Source organism: Equus quagga, chromosome 14 (genome assembly GCF_021613505.1).
Source record: "Equus quagga isolate Etosha38 chromosome 14, UCLA_HA_Equagga_1.0, whole genome shotgun sequence".
Taxonomy (NCBI): domain Eukaryota; kingdom Metazoa; phylum Chordata; class Mammalia; order Perissodactyla; family Equidae; genus Equus; species Equus quagga.
In genome coordinates this window covers 31,192-46,048 of record NC_060280.1, presented here as the reverse complement: position 1 = coordinate 46,048, position 14,857 = coordinate 31,192, and the positions used below count along the sequence as shown (strand labels likewise).

Genomic DNA, 14,857 nt, shown 5'->3' with positions numbered 1-14,857 from the left:
AGAAGGACCCACAATGAAGAATATACAACTATGTACCGGGGGGCTTTGGGGAGAAAAAGGAAAAAAATAAAATCTTTAAACAAAAAAAATGTATATCCACACAAAAACTTGTACATGAATGTTCATAGCAGCATGATTCATAAATTCTTAATAGCCAAAATGTGGAAACAACCCAAATGTCCATCAGTGGATTTATGGCTAAACAAAATGTGGTATATCTATACAATGGGATATTATTCAGCCATAAAATGGAATGAAGTATTGATGTATCCATGTTGTAACATAGATGAATCTTGAAAATATTATGCTAAGTGAAAGAAACCAGTCGACAAAGGCTACATACACTATGATTTTATTTATATGAAATGTTCTGAGTGGGCAAATCCGTAGAGACAGAAAGTAAATTAGTGATTGCCATGGGCTGGGTAGAGGGGAATACGGGGAGTGATGCTAATGGGCACAGGTTTAGGTTTGAGGCAATGAAAATGTTCTAAAATTAGATTATGGTGATGGTTGCACAACTCTGAATATTCTAACACAGCACTGATTTGTACACTTTAAATTTTTTTGGAAAGATTTTATTTTCCCTTTTTCTCCCCAAAGCCGCCTGGTACATTTTTATATTGTTGTATATTTTTAGTTGTGGGTCCTTCTTGTGGCATGTGGCACACTGCCTCAGCATGGCCTGATGAGTGGTGCCATGTCCACGCCTGGGATCCAAACCGGCGAAACCCTGGGCCACCAAAGCGGAGCATGCGAACTTAACCACTCGGCCACGGGCTGGTCCTATGTACACTTTAAAAGAGTGACCTTTGTGGTACTGAATTATATATCTAGCTGTCACTTAAAAAAATATTTAGAACAAAATAACAAAAATGAGATACTTGGGGATAAATTGAAAAGATTGCAAAACTTACACACTAAACAACAGATTGCTGCAGGAAATTAAAAAAATAAATAGATATAACATAGGCATTCGTTAGAAGACAGTGCTTTTAAGATGGTAGTTTTCCCCAAATTGATGTATACATTCAATGCAGTGTTTTTGTAGAAATTGACAAGCTGACTCTAAAATTTACATGGGAATACCTGGCATAGCCAAAACAATTTTGAAAAAGAACAAAATTGGAAGATTTGTACAACTTGAATCATTCATCAGACTGTTATTGGCCTAAGAACAGACATTGATCAATGTAACAGAACAGTTTAGAACCACAAATATATGGCTGTTTACTTTTTTGACAGAGATGCCAATTCAGTAGGTAGAGGAATAATCTTTTCAATATATAGTAGTGAGACAATTGCATATCCAAATTTAAAAAATATCCCAAGCCATGCCTTACACCATGTAGAAATAATTAACTCCAAATGGATCATAAACCTAAATGGAAAAATTACTACTACAAAACTTGCAGAAGAAAACATAAGAAAAACACTTTGAGATATTGGATTAGACAAAGATTTTATTAGCTACAACACCAAAAGTACAATTCATAAGATAAAAAATTGTTCTTCTAATTCGTTGTTATGAGAATGCAAGCCACAGATTGGGAGAAAATATTTGCAAAACATTTATCTGACCGAGGATTTGATTCCAGAATATATAGGGAACTGCTAAAACTCAAGTAATAAGAAAACAAAGATCCCAATAAAAATGGGCAAAAGATTTGAGTAGATAACTTTACTAAAGAAGATTTTGCATGGCTAAAATTTTAAAAAGGAAAGGAAACACCTTACAAACTGATAATACTTATTGCCAATGAGGATGCAGAGTAACTTGACCAAACATAACATTATTGGTGGGAATGCAAAAAGATCTAGCTACTTTGGAAAACAAGAATTTTCTCTGAAGTTAAATATATTACCATAGAACTCAGCCATCCTACTCCTCTGTATTTACTCAAGTCAAATGAAAACTTACGTTCACACGAAAACTTAAGCACGTGTTTATAGGTGCTTTATTCATAATTGCCAAAACCAGGAAAGAACACAGAGGTCCTTCAACTGATAATGGATTTAAAACAACTACCAACTTTTGGTACACCTATATAGTGGAATGCTGCCCAGCAATAAAATGTAATGAATTACTCTTATAAATAACAACATGGGTGAGTCTCAAAGGCATTAAGCTGAGTGAAAGAAGCCAGGCACAAAAGACTACATATTAAATGATTCTGTTTATTTAACATTTCGGAAAAGGCGAAACTATAGGGACAGAGAACAGATGAGTGGTTGCCTGGGGACTAGAGTGGCAGGAGAGGTTCCCCACAGAGGGGATGGGCAGGTCTTATGTTGTGATGGAACTGTTCTCTCCCCTTATTTTTGTAGTGTTTATGCATTTGTCAAAGTCACTGACCTGTACAGTAGAAAGGGTGGATTCTATTGTATGCATATTATACCTCAATTTTTAAAGAAGTTAAAAATATGAACTTTGACCCTTACCTCACACCATATACAAAAATTATCTCAAAATGACTCATAAACTGAAACATAAAAGCTAAGACTTTAAAACTTATATAAGAGAACATGGGGAAATATATTAGTGACAGGACACTAAAAGCACTGACTATAAAAGAAAAATATAATTTGAGTTGATCAGAAATTAAAACCTCATTAGTCAAACTCAGTAGCAGAGAGTAGAATGATGATGGCCAGGGGAAGGAGGAAGTGGGAAGTTGTTCACAGATAGCAAAGTTTCGGTTATGCAGGATGAGTAAGTTCTGGAGGTCTGCTGGACACACAGTGCACAGAGTCAACAGCACTATGCTGTACACCTTGTTAAGTGGGCAGGTCTCATTTAAGTGCTCTTACCACGGTAAAATCAATTAGTTAAGTAAAACTTTTTAATTTAAGGACACTAGAAAAAAGAAGAGAAGCCATCAGATTGGAAGAAAACATTCACAATACATATATCTGATAAAAAATGTGGATCCAGAATGTATTTAAAAAAAAGCGTTTTACAACCCAACCGACAGCTAACAACCCCCTATGTTTTTTTGGTTTTTTTGGTGAGGCGGATTGGCCCTGAGCTAAGATCTCTTGCCAATCTTCCTCTTTTTGCTTGAGGAAGATTGTCCCTGAGCTAACATCTGTGACACTCTTCCTGTCTTTTATGTCAATCATGGCTTGACATGCGGTGCTAAGACCTTGCCTGGGATCTGAACCTGTGAACCCCTGGCTACCAAAGCAGAGGTTTGCGAACTTAACCACTACACCACTGGGCCTGCCCCCCAACTGTTTTTTTTCAGGGCAAACTTCACAGAGAAGTTAAACAGAGAACATAACAGAGAAGCTAAAAGAATAGCCTATAAGCGTATAAAAAGATGCTCATCATTTGTTATTAGGGAAATTCAAACTGAACTATGGTGAGATACCACTATACCTACCTAGAATGACTAAAATTAAGAAGATTGAAAAGATCAAGTGGTGACAGGATGTAATGGGAAAATAGAATGTAGATTCATTACTGATGGTAACGTAAAATGGTATACATATGTACCTTGTGACCAAGTAGTATTACTCCTAGATATTGAACTTACAGAAGTAAAAACATATGTCCACAAAAGACTTGTATATAAATGTTCATAGCAGTTGTATTCATAGTAGCTCTTAACTGGAAACAACCCAAATGTCCGTTAGTAGGTGAATGGATAAGCATATTGGGATGTATTCGTACAATTCAGTGAAAAGGAATGAACCACTCATGCATGCAACAGCGTGGATATATCTCAGAAACGTTATGCTGAGCCAGCCCTGATGGCCTAGTGGTTAAAGTTTGGCAGGCTCTGCTTCAGCAGCCTGGGTTTGGTTCCCAGGTGTGGAACCACACCACTTGTCTGTCAGTAGCCATGCTGTGGCGGTGGCTTCCATAGAAGAACTAGAAGGACCTACAACTAGAATATGCAACTATGTACTGGGGCTTTGGGGAGGAAAAAAAAAAAAGAGGAAGATTGGCAACAGATGTTAGCTTAGGGCGAATCTTGCCCAGCAAAAACAGTACAAGACGAAAAAACATGCTGAATGAAAAAAGCCAGATACAAAAGAGTACAGACTGTACAGTTCCATTTATATGAAATTGTGGAATTAGGCAAGCCTAAGATTTAGTAACATTAGGCTTATCAGTGGTTGTCTGGGGCCAGGGAGAAGATGAAAAAGATAACTGCAGACGGGCATGAGAAACATTTTGTCGTGATGGAAATGTTCTGCTGGTTGGTTGGGATTGTGGTTACACTGGTGTATATGCATTTATCAAAAAGTGTGCACACATTGAACTTACACTTAAAATGAATGCACTTTATGTAAATTATACCTTAATAAAAGTGATTTTTAAAGTTAAAAAAAGATTTAAAAGTAATCCTAAAATTGAATCTTCAACAAACAAAATTCATCTCCTATATCTAATTAATAACATAGTCATACAAAGAATAATTAGTTACTTTTGAAACATTATTCTAACTGTATACCCTTAGTGAGATTTAATCTTGGGACAAAAAGCACTGTGAAGAAATACCCTTACTTAGTAGGTTTGTTTTTGGTAGAGGTTGTGTTATAGTATTTTTGGGTAGAGCTAATGAGTAAATACTGATGTAGTTGTGAGCTAGGATTCCAACCATAGGAAAAGGGAAGATGAGGAATACTGCGCTGGATTTGAATTAGAGTTGTCGGTAAGAACTCACGTTTTTAAAGACATGGATTTCCTAGCTTTGTCCACCGAAAAGGCCTAGTAGCAGTGACACCTCTGGCATTGAACACACCCAATACCCAGATCTTGGTTTCTAAATGCCTTTGCGCACTAAAAGGGCTCCTAGTAGAAATGGTTGATTTCGGGTCTGGTTCAGGGAAAATAATAAAGTGAGCCTGAAACATCCTGTGCTAGAAAGTAAGGATGTGTTTGAGCATCAAGGAGGACATATCAAAAGGAGACTGAAGGGACAAATGCTGTACTTAGAAAACCGCCATTTCCAATCTTCAGTGCAATAATTGAATTAAAGTCATGAGTGGATGATGTATAAAACCATTGGCTGTTGGGAACAAGATATTTACACTGTCTTAAAGTAACACCTCACAGTTGCATACCAATTTCAAAGGAGATAAAAGAACTGCATGGAGAGATTTGGCGGTATCGTAACCATTTCAAGTTTAGCATCATCGGTAATGAGACAAACTGACATTGTGTGTCCTTATGTGATGCAATAAGTACAAAACATCACTTATGTACGTCTCATGAGGTAGCCATCAGATAAATCTAGAATTTGGGGTAGCCTACAATTCAACTGACTTGGATTCCTCAAAAAAAAAAAAAAAAAAGGTCTGTGTCGTAAAATCAAAGGGGATCTGGGATTAGGGGCAGCGTGGAGGGACTGTTCTAAATTTAAAGAGACATAACCAAATGCAACTCCTGAAGTTTGATTGGATCCTACATAGAAAGAGCTTAAAAATCGCAAACATTTTGGCAACATTTGTCAGAAATGGAAATATGACCTCTATATTACATGCTATTATTGACTTAATGTTAAATTTCTTCATATCTAATAATATTTGGTTGTATAGGAGAATGTCCTATTCCTAGGAGATAAACTGCAGTATTAATGATGCAGTGTCATGATGTCTGCAAGTTATTTTCAGGTGGTTTAGTACAAAAGAAAAAGTGTTTATATGTTGATGTATAGAAAGATAAAATGAATGTAAGAAGTGTTTATGTGTCTCTATAGGGAGTGATAAGTGTAACAAGATACTAACAATTAATTGAATCTGAAGTGACAAGTATATGGGTTATTGTACTATTTCAGTTTTTCCGTGGGTTTAAAATATTCAAAATAAAAATCAAGGGGAGAAAAAATACCTAATTCTGAATTACTCTCGAAATATAGAAGCTTGAAATTTCCCAGGTGAGTTATTGAGATAGTATTAATTATTAATTTATTTGAATTATCTGATATTCTATGGAATGTTAGAATTAGAGGGACCTTAGAGATTATTTTATCTAGTCCCTTATTCATACAGGTGAGAAAATTAGTCTGACAGTAATCAGGTCACTTACTGAAATCTCACTGTAAGCCAGTAGCAGAGCTTGGACAGTAAATTCAGCTGTCCTGTTTTCCAGGCTATTGCTCTTCCCACTGTACTGTGTTACCTCTCCCAGTAAAAGGACTTTGTTGGAGGTAAAGTTGAATTAAGGAAAAGGTATCATTTTTCTTCCTAGTATAGCTTCAATATATGTCTCCCATTTTGACAATATTGTCAGACTGTGTTTGATCTATTTATTGATCAGGAATTTAGTCAAAGACTTCTGCTACTTTTAATTATTGCTCTTCTAGAAATATTTTGACCATATCATTTGGACCGTGTGTTTTTGGTCACTTATTGTTATTATCTTCTAGTTTAAGCTATGAAGAAGGACATCCCTCACACTCTGAAGCAGATCTCCTTCAGAGACAGACTTTTGTAGCCTCTCATCAACTTCCTGGATATGCTACCACACCTCAGCCAACCGGTAAAAATTTTCTTGTAAAATATACCAAGAATCTGGGTACATTTAGTGAATAAGATGAAAAGTCAACCTTTACATGTTGGGTTATGAATGTGTGCTGACATAACAGTGCCATGGGAAATGTGTTAAAAGGAAAAGGAGATTAGATGCTTTGTCTTTTACTGATAGGGAATATCTATATAATTAATTAGTTGGGAGATCTTTTTTCATTCATCTTTGTAGATTTTAAGTTATAACTATGCTTGGTCAAATTAACATTTGTTTGCTATTTCAAAATAAAGCAATTTAGAGTTGTAGAACTTTTGGCTTCAGATTTCAGAGCTTCCTTTTTAAAATAGGATCAAGAATATAATTGAATGTTAACGTATATTTTTACTTTGGATTATATTTTATCTTCACATGTAGGTCTTTCAGGAATATTTGATGCTGGTGTGAACGGTGCCAGCACTAACACTAAGGAATCTTCGGTGATGAGTTTTCTTTCTGCTGTGGAGCCACGAGCTGCTCAGGCTGCTGCTTCAGGAACTGCTCTTGTACCACAGCTCAGGGCTCCATCCTGGCAGACAGGTGATTCTTTGTTTTCAGAATTTTTAAATCCTGTAAAAATACTGATAAAAATGTACTTTTTATGGCCTTGTCATTATGGTAGTGTGGCTGAGAGTGATGTTAATTGTTGATTTTCCAGTGAACTTTAAAACCTGGAATTTTTCACAGTTTTAAGGTGGACAAAATTCAGGAAGTTGTTACCAGCAGAAATTCGGTGAAAACTAACAAGTTGAAGAAGTTAGATAATTATTAAAGATAAGGCCTAGATGTAAAGTTTTTATCTGGCAATTTAAGTAGTTACTTGTCTACTTGAGAGAAATAAAGATTAAATTTTCTTTTTTTTTTCCATTTCAACTTTATTGAGGTATAATTGACATGTAAAATTGTAAGATATTTGAAGTGTACACTGTGGTGATTTGTTATACATTCACACTGTGCAAGAATTCTCCCCTCTAGTTAATTAATGCATCCATCACCTCACATGTTTATCTTTTTTGTTTTTTGAGTGAAAGATTAAATTTCCTTTATTTTAGTGATTTCGGACTGGGTAGGTGCTATAGTAAAAACAATCTTGGGACTGATCTCATCATTAGAGTTATGTAAAGTTATCCTTAATTGGACAGGTTAAATGAATATTTAATAAATATCATTAAAGTTGATATTATATTGTACTTGTTTATATATACTTTTCTAGTTTATTTTTATTTCATTTTTCAACTGTTTCTCCCTCAAAATTATTTGTATATATTTTTATTTTATGCAGGATGATAGGAAGGTTAGTTTTTTTTTAAGGTTTTGTTGTAAAGAATAAGAAGTAGCATATTTGAGACGACATTTTTAAGTGAAAGCTATAGGAAATAATATTTTATCATTCTGATGTAAATCCTATTACTAGAGCTTCTCAATATGCCTTAGTAACATTTTTTTCTGCTTCCAAGGAGAAAATTAATGTTTTAATGTGAAATAAAACAGAATATTAAACAACACAATAGCTTCATTTTTTGCTTCTTGGAATAATTTTCATTATGTATATTTAGTTAGACTTTCTATTCTAGTTTCCATGATTATTTTAAACATTAATTCTAAGTGTTATTTATTCTTTCAAGGGTAACTAGATACTTTCTGTCCTTCTGGTAGGAATACATTTTTTTACATGTAATGGAAAGAAGTGAGAAAAGAATGTTTTTGAAAGGGCCAGAGAATCTTTTTTCCTCCATTTTTCTAAAATGAAAAAAAGTTTATTTAATGGAAGCTCACTAAAAAACATGTAAACAAGAAAAAGCTATATAAAGTGAAAAGTGATAGTTCCTAACTACAGTCTCACTCTTTAAAGAAGAGTTCATAGTTTGGTATTTATCCTTTGATATTTTTGTATATCAAAACATGTGTATCCACCTAACCAGTGTTTATGGCAGCAGTATTATTAGGGTACGCCATAATTATTGGATCAATCCCTTGTTGATGAACATTTTGGCTGTTTCTTATTATTATACACAATAATTATAATGAATACAGGCATACTTCAGAGATATTATGGGTTTGGTTCCAGACCACTGCATTAAAGTGAATATTGCAATAAAGTGAGTCACATGAATTTTTTCCCAGTGCATATAAAAGTTATGTTTACACTATACATCAGTCTGTTAAGTGTGTAATAATATTTTGTTTTAAAAAATGTACTTGCCTTAATTAAAAAATACTTTATTGCTAAAAAATGCTGACCGTCATCTGAGCCTTCAGTGAGTCATAATGTTTTTGCTAGTGGAGGGTCTTGTAAAAAATGCGTTATCAATGAGGTGCAGTAAAGCAAAGCGCAAGAAAACAAGGTATGCCTGAGTATCATGTACAGATATCTTTGTGTCCACTTATTTCCCTAAGATATATTTCTAGTAGTGGAACTTTTGGATTACAAGTTTGTACGGGTTTTTACTTTTGCTGTGCGTGGCTGGAATGTTGTCCTGAAATGTTAACAATCTCTTCTTGAAAGTACTTTATTGATTTCTGATCAGCCTTTTATGATAAGCATGCTTCTATTCTTATTGGAAGTTGTTCATAGGAAGTCAAAACTTGAAATGCAAGACAGTTTTGAAATGTGCCTATTTTGATAAAAGAAACTTTGTAGTGTTAACCTTACAAATATTTTTAGATTTATCTTGTTAAATGTAAACAATTTAGTTTCAATTTTAATGTTATGAACATTTTAGTTTGTCCATTGGTATTTTGCCTTGAGGTTTCAGGGTAAATTAATCACCAGAGATTTTGCACATTTTTTTCCCCCCCAAAGATTGGCACCTGGGCTAACAACTGTTGCCAATGTTTTTTTTTTTTTGCTCCTGCTTTTATCTCCCCAACCCCCCCACCATACACAGTTGTATATCTTAGCTGTACGTCCTTCTAGTTGTGGGATGTGGGATGCCGCCTCAACGTGGCCTGACGAGCAGTGCCATGTCTGCGCCCAGGATCCGAACCCTGGGCCGCCGCAGTGGAGTGCGCAAACTTAACCACTTGGCCACGGAGCCGGCCCCGATTTTGCACGTTTTTGCTGGTTTCTTCATTTTCAAATGGCCTTATCTAACTGTGTATAAACTCATATTCTTATAACAATTATAGATATGAATTGCTGATACTTTTGTAACTTTGTTTTTGCTTTAAGCTAGCTAGCTGTTTTGAAATATAATTTTCAAAAGTTACATACAGAACTAATTTGTCAGGCTTTTCCGTGTTACAGAGATTCTGATGAGTTGAAGGTTATATAAGTTATCTAAGTCTCTAGTATGAAAACATATATGTAAGCATTTGCTGTAATTGCATAAACATCCTCATGTTTTCTCTTCATAGGTGTGCATTCCTCAGTGGCAGCTGAGCTCTTTGTTAGTGGACCTTTGCCAACCACTGGAACACTTCCACCCTCTGCCCTCTCTGCTTATCAGCATCCCACCGCCTTCAGCAATAGAAACTTTGCTACCACTTCACCTTTGGTGCTTCAGGATTCAACTTTTAACACTACGTCAAATGGAATTTTAAATCCTCATGACCCTTTGCTGCAAATCAAAACTTCCCAGGGAACTGTTCCAGCTGCTTTGGCATTTGAGCGCCTGGGAGGTTCTGCGTTAAGTAACAGCACACCACCTCAGTCTTCAACATACCGCTCAGCTCAAGAGTCTGCACCCCATCTTTTACAACCTCAGTTTAGTTTGTTGCCTTCAGCAGTTGGGGGAGCCCAGCAAACTCCTCAGGCCTACAGTTCAACTCTCTTTACTAGTTCTGCTGCTTCCATTGAAAGAGCTCTTCTTCGAGAATGTAGTGTTATTAAACACCATCAGCGGCCTTCAGGTACCCAGTCTGTTCAGGCACAACTGACTGGTTCACAGCATCCTTTACATAGTTATCTGTCAGGTGCAGGTGTAGTTAATTTTCAGGAAACAAGCAGGCAGTCCTCTTTATCCTGTAGCCCAGTTGGAGATTCTTCTCAGGTGAGCAGTGGAGGATTGCAACAGAAGACCTCTCAGGTCTCAGTGGAACTTGCTCAGTCTTATTCATCTGCAATTCCGTCATCAGGATATCCTCCCTCTACTACAAAAGTGAAAGGCTGTTCTTCAAAACAACCACTAACATCAGCTAAGACCCCCAAACCTCAAAGTATAATTCCTCCTGTACAAACACTAAGCTATTCCAAACCTTTACATAACCAGAGTTCTGTTGTATCAGGCCAGGCACAGATCTATTCTACAGCACAGCTACCAAGCCTTTTATCAGTTAGTCAGTCCCAAAATTATGGCTTAGTACAGCCACATAATGTGCCATCGATTGTTCATTCACAGGTTTATAGATCCAGCAAAGTTGAGAAGTTGCCATCCTTATATAAAACCTTGGCCTTTTCTGGGTCATCTCAGACTATAAGTTCTGAAAATCAGACACTTAATTATTCTTCTAGCCAGCAAGAGGTGTTATCTTCAGTTACAAATGGGAATTACCCTGCTCAGACAAGAGATCTGTCTTCAGCTAGCCAGTCACAAAGTTATTCATCTGGTCACTCTCAGGGTTTATCACCAGTTAGCCAGACACAGGTTAGTTATTCATCTCAATCACAAGTTTTGTCAGTTGTTAGTCCTTCGGAAAGCTATGCTTCAGGGCAGTCCCTAACATTAACAGCCCCTTCTCTTTCCTATTCTTCCACCTCTCAGGCTCAGAATTTGCCTGATTCTAGCCCAACCCAGAATTATATTTCTGTGCATTCTTCCCAAAATGCTCAGACTCAAGAGTCATCATCTCCCCAGTCTCAAAAGTTTTTGCCTGCTGTCCAGTCATCATCTTTTGCATCCTCTACTCATTGTCGGACATTACAGAATAACATACCTTCCCCCGATCCAAAGTCTTACGCTGAAAGAAAACTTGACTCGAATGTGTACACGTCTTCAAAGCAAGATGATTTTGCAATGCAAGAGTTACAGGTATTACAGCCGCAAGTATCTCTTGAGTCATCAACCCAAAGCCTATCTGATGGGGAAATTGTTCAAGAATCAGCTTATAAGGTGTCAAAGGCAGAGGACAGATATTCTCAGAGTGTAATCAGAAGTAATTCTCGTCCTGAAGATCAGGTTGTTGGGATTGCCCTACAAGGGTCAAAAAAAGAAGAAAGCGTGGTTGGTTCAGTGACACAACTTAACCAACAAATTGGCCAAGTCAATAATGCAGCACCCCTTGATATTAAGAAGGCAACTAATTTAATGCAAACTCCACAAGTAAGGTTGAATAATAAAGACCTAAACCAGCAGCATTCTCTTATACATAAGGTACGTGAAACAAAGGTCCAGGAGCAACATGATCAAATAATTAATGCCTCATCTCAGATTCAAATTCCCAATCATGCTTTAGGGCATGGCCATCAGGCATCTCTTCCCAACACACAGATCCTTTTAGACTCTGCCTGTGATTTACAAATTCTTCAGCAGTCAATACTGCAGGCAAGTTTAGGACAAGTAAAGGCATCTTTACAACTACAGCGTGTTCAAAGTCCTCAACAAATAGTACATCCTTTCCTTCAAATGGATGGTCATATTATTCAGAGCAATACTGATCATTCTCAGCAGCAACTCCATCCTCAGAATTCTGACATTATGAAAATGGACCTCTCTGAGTCTTCAAAACCATTGCAACAGCATCTCACAACAAAGGGCCACTTTAGTGAAACAAGTCAACATGATTCAAAAAATCATTTTGTTTCTCTTGGCTCAATATGTTTCCCAGAGGCGATTCTTCTCAGTGATGAACGACATATTTTATCAAATGTAGATGATATTTTAGCAGCTACAGCAGCAGCTTGTGGGGTTACACCTTCTGATTTTACCAAGTCAACTTCAAATGAAACCATTCCGGCTGTTGAAGATGGTGATTCTAAATCTCATTTTCAGCCGTCGTTAGATGTCGGGCATGTGGCTTCAGATTTTAACTCCATAACAGCTACAGTAGGAAAGCCACAGAGTATAAATGATATTCCCTTAAATGGAAATCAAGTTACCATAAACCTTTCACCAGTACCTGCCCTTCAGTCCAAAATGACTCTTGATCAACCGCACATTGAAACACCTGGCCAAAATAAAGCATCTAAAGTAACTTCACCAGTGGTTGGACCAAGTCATGAAGTCCAGGAGCAAACTTCTGGCCCATTCAAGAAACAGCCTGCTACCAGTCATGAATCTGAAGAAGATAGTGAAGTTCTTGTTGATAGTACATTAAATAATAACAGAAAGCAAGAGTTTGTTTCTAGTAGCAGAAGTATAAGTGGAGAGAGTGCTACATCAGAGAGTGAATTCACCTTAGGGGGTGATGACAGTGGGGTGGCAGTGAACCCAGCGAGGAGTGCGCTTGCACTCTTGACCATGGCCCAACCTGGGGAGGCAGTCAGTGTCAAGATTGAAGACGAAAACCAAGATTTAATGCATTTTAACCTTCACAAGAAAAAAACTAAAGGAAAAGGGCAAACTAAAGAGGAAGACAACAATAACCAGAAACAGCTGAAAAGACCTGCCCAAGGCAAGCGCCAGAATCCAAGAGGGACAGATGCATATTTGCCATATGCTCCTCCTCCCTCGGAGAGCTGCCATGATGGTTATCAGCATCAAGAGAAAATGAGACAGAAGATCAAAGAAGTAGAGGAAAAACAACCAGAAGTCAAGACAGGATTTATTGCCTCTTTCTTAGATTTTCTGAAATCTGGTCCCAAGCAGCAGTTTTCCACTCTTGCTGTCCGAATGCCTAACAGGACTAGACGACCAGGGACCCAGATTGTCCGTACGTTTTGTCCCCCGCCACTTACAAAGACTTCATCAGCAACACTGTTAGCGTCTGAAACTGGGCGTCACAGTCCATCAGAAAAAGTTGATAATGAACTTAAAAACTTAGAGCATTTATCTTCATTTTCTTCTGATGAAGAGGATCCTGGAGTATGCAGTCATGATGTTTGTAAAAGCGCCTCTACTACCTTAACTACTTTGGATACTGCTTCTGAGAAAAAGAAGAAAATGGGTGAGGTTTTAAAATTTAGATTCATAATTATGGCTTTCCACTGTTATTTTTCTGGCTATTGACTGTATTTTAAGCTTTTTTGTCTTGAAGCAGGTCTGCAAATAAATTTTCAGGATAAAATGCATGGGTAGGTATCCTAGGGACTTATTTTTTAAAATGTTCCTTGCCCCTAGGAAAGTTCTGGGTTTTAGGTTGAGTAGTTCTAGTTTTTCTTGGCTTTTTACCACATGCAACATATCTTACATAGTATGCTATCCTGACTTCTCTAATTTGAGACATCTTGAGGTGGCTTATGGATATGAGGCGTTGTATTGGGGGTCCTATTGTAGTATAAAATGGCATATTTTCTTGGTATGCTGATTTTACCTGGACATTAACATTTTGCTGTTAAATATGGTTATGTTGTCTGCAGCATGCACATTAGTATAATTAAGATAAAATTTAAAAATTTTGTGCTGGCTCCAGACTATATGCCCAAATCGTTGGGTGTGTGTTTCGCTTTGCTATGTAGTTAAGGGAACATTTACAGGAACTGTTTTAAGAAGCGCTGCTTGATGTAAACAATTGACAAATACAAAAGTTGCTATTTTAAGGAATATACTAAGGAAAAAATATTTATAACAATAAAATAGCTACCACCTCTGTGCCAGGAACTAGTGGCACGGTTGTGAGATATGCATTGTCATCTCTAGTCTACAGATGATATAAGTGAGTAAATGAATTACCCAAGTCCATGCAGCTGGTAAGGGACAGAGCTGCAGTCTGAGCTCGGTTTGTCTCATTCTGGAGCCTGTATTCCTGCCTAGCTCTTTTGTGTAAATAGATTGGTGCTTGAAGAGTTAAACTTTGTTTTGTGATATATTTCTTAGCTTCTGTCTGGACTTGAGACTATCTTTAACTACTAAAGTGATATAGAAACAGTTGGTCTCCCATATAATCAATTAGCATAAATGTCTGCTAATACATTTCCAAAGAATTCTCCTTTTGTTATACAGGGAAATTAGCGTGATGATTTGAGACCTCTTTTCTTTGCTGCTGTAAGCGTTTAATGTTACAAACTTCTCTCTAAAGCCCTGCTTTAGCTGTATCCCACAAATTTTATTTTATTATTTATTATTTTCTTTCAGTTCAAAATTTTAAAAATTCCCTTTGGTGCTTCCTCTTTGATCCCATGAGTTATTTAGAATTATATTGTTTAATTTTTAAACATTTAGAGATTTTCCAGACATGTTTATTGATTTCTACTTTGTATAATTTCATTTCTTTTAAATTTGTTAAGGTTAGCTTTATGGTCCA

General features: G+C 36.6%; 1 protein-coding gene across 5 annotated transcripts in view; it reads left to right on the top strand.

The window, feature by feature from the left end:
• Positions 1-14,857, top strand: part of QSER1 (glutamine and serine rich 1) — a 74,310-nt gene that overhangs the window by 29,664 nt on the left and 29,789 nt on the right. For 3 of the 5 annotated variants that reach the window (XM_046684820.1, XM_046684819.1, XM_046684818.1), the window contains exons 1-3: positions 3,942-6,493; positions 6,896-7,057; positions 9,875-13,561. In XM_046684820.1, coding sequence (XP_046540776.1) covers positions 6,961-7,057; positions 9,875-13,561 — 3,784 coding nt within the window. In that variant the 5' untranslated portion in view covers positions 3,942-6,493; positions 6,896-6,960. Of the gene's footprint in view, positions 1-3,941; positions 6,494-6,895; positions 7,058-9,874; positions 13,562-14,857 lie in introns of those variants that run through there. The other 2 variants (XM_046684815.1, XM_046684816.1) reach the window with 1 other exon arrangement.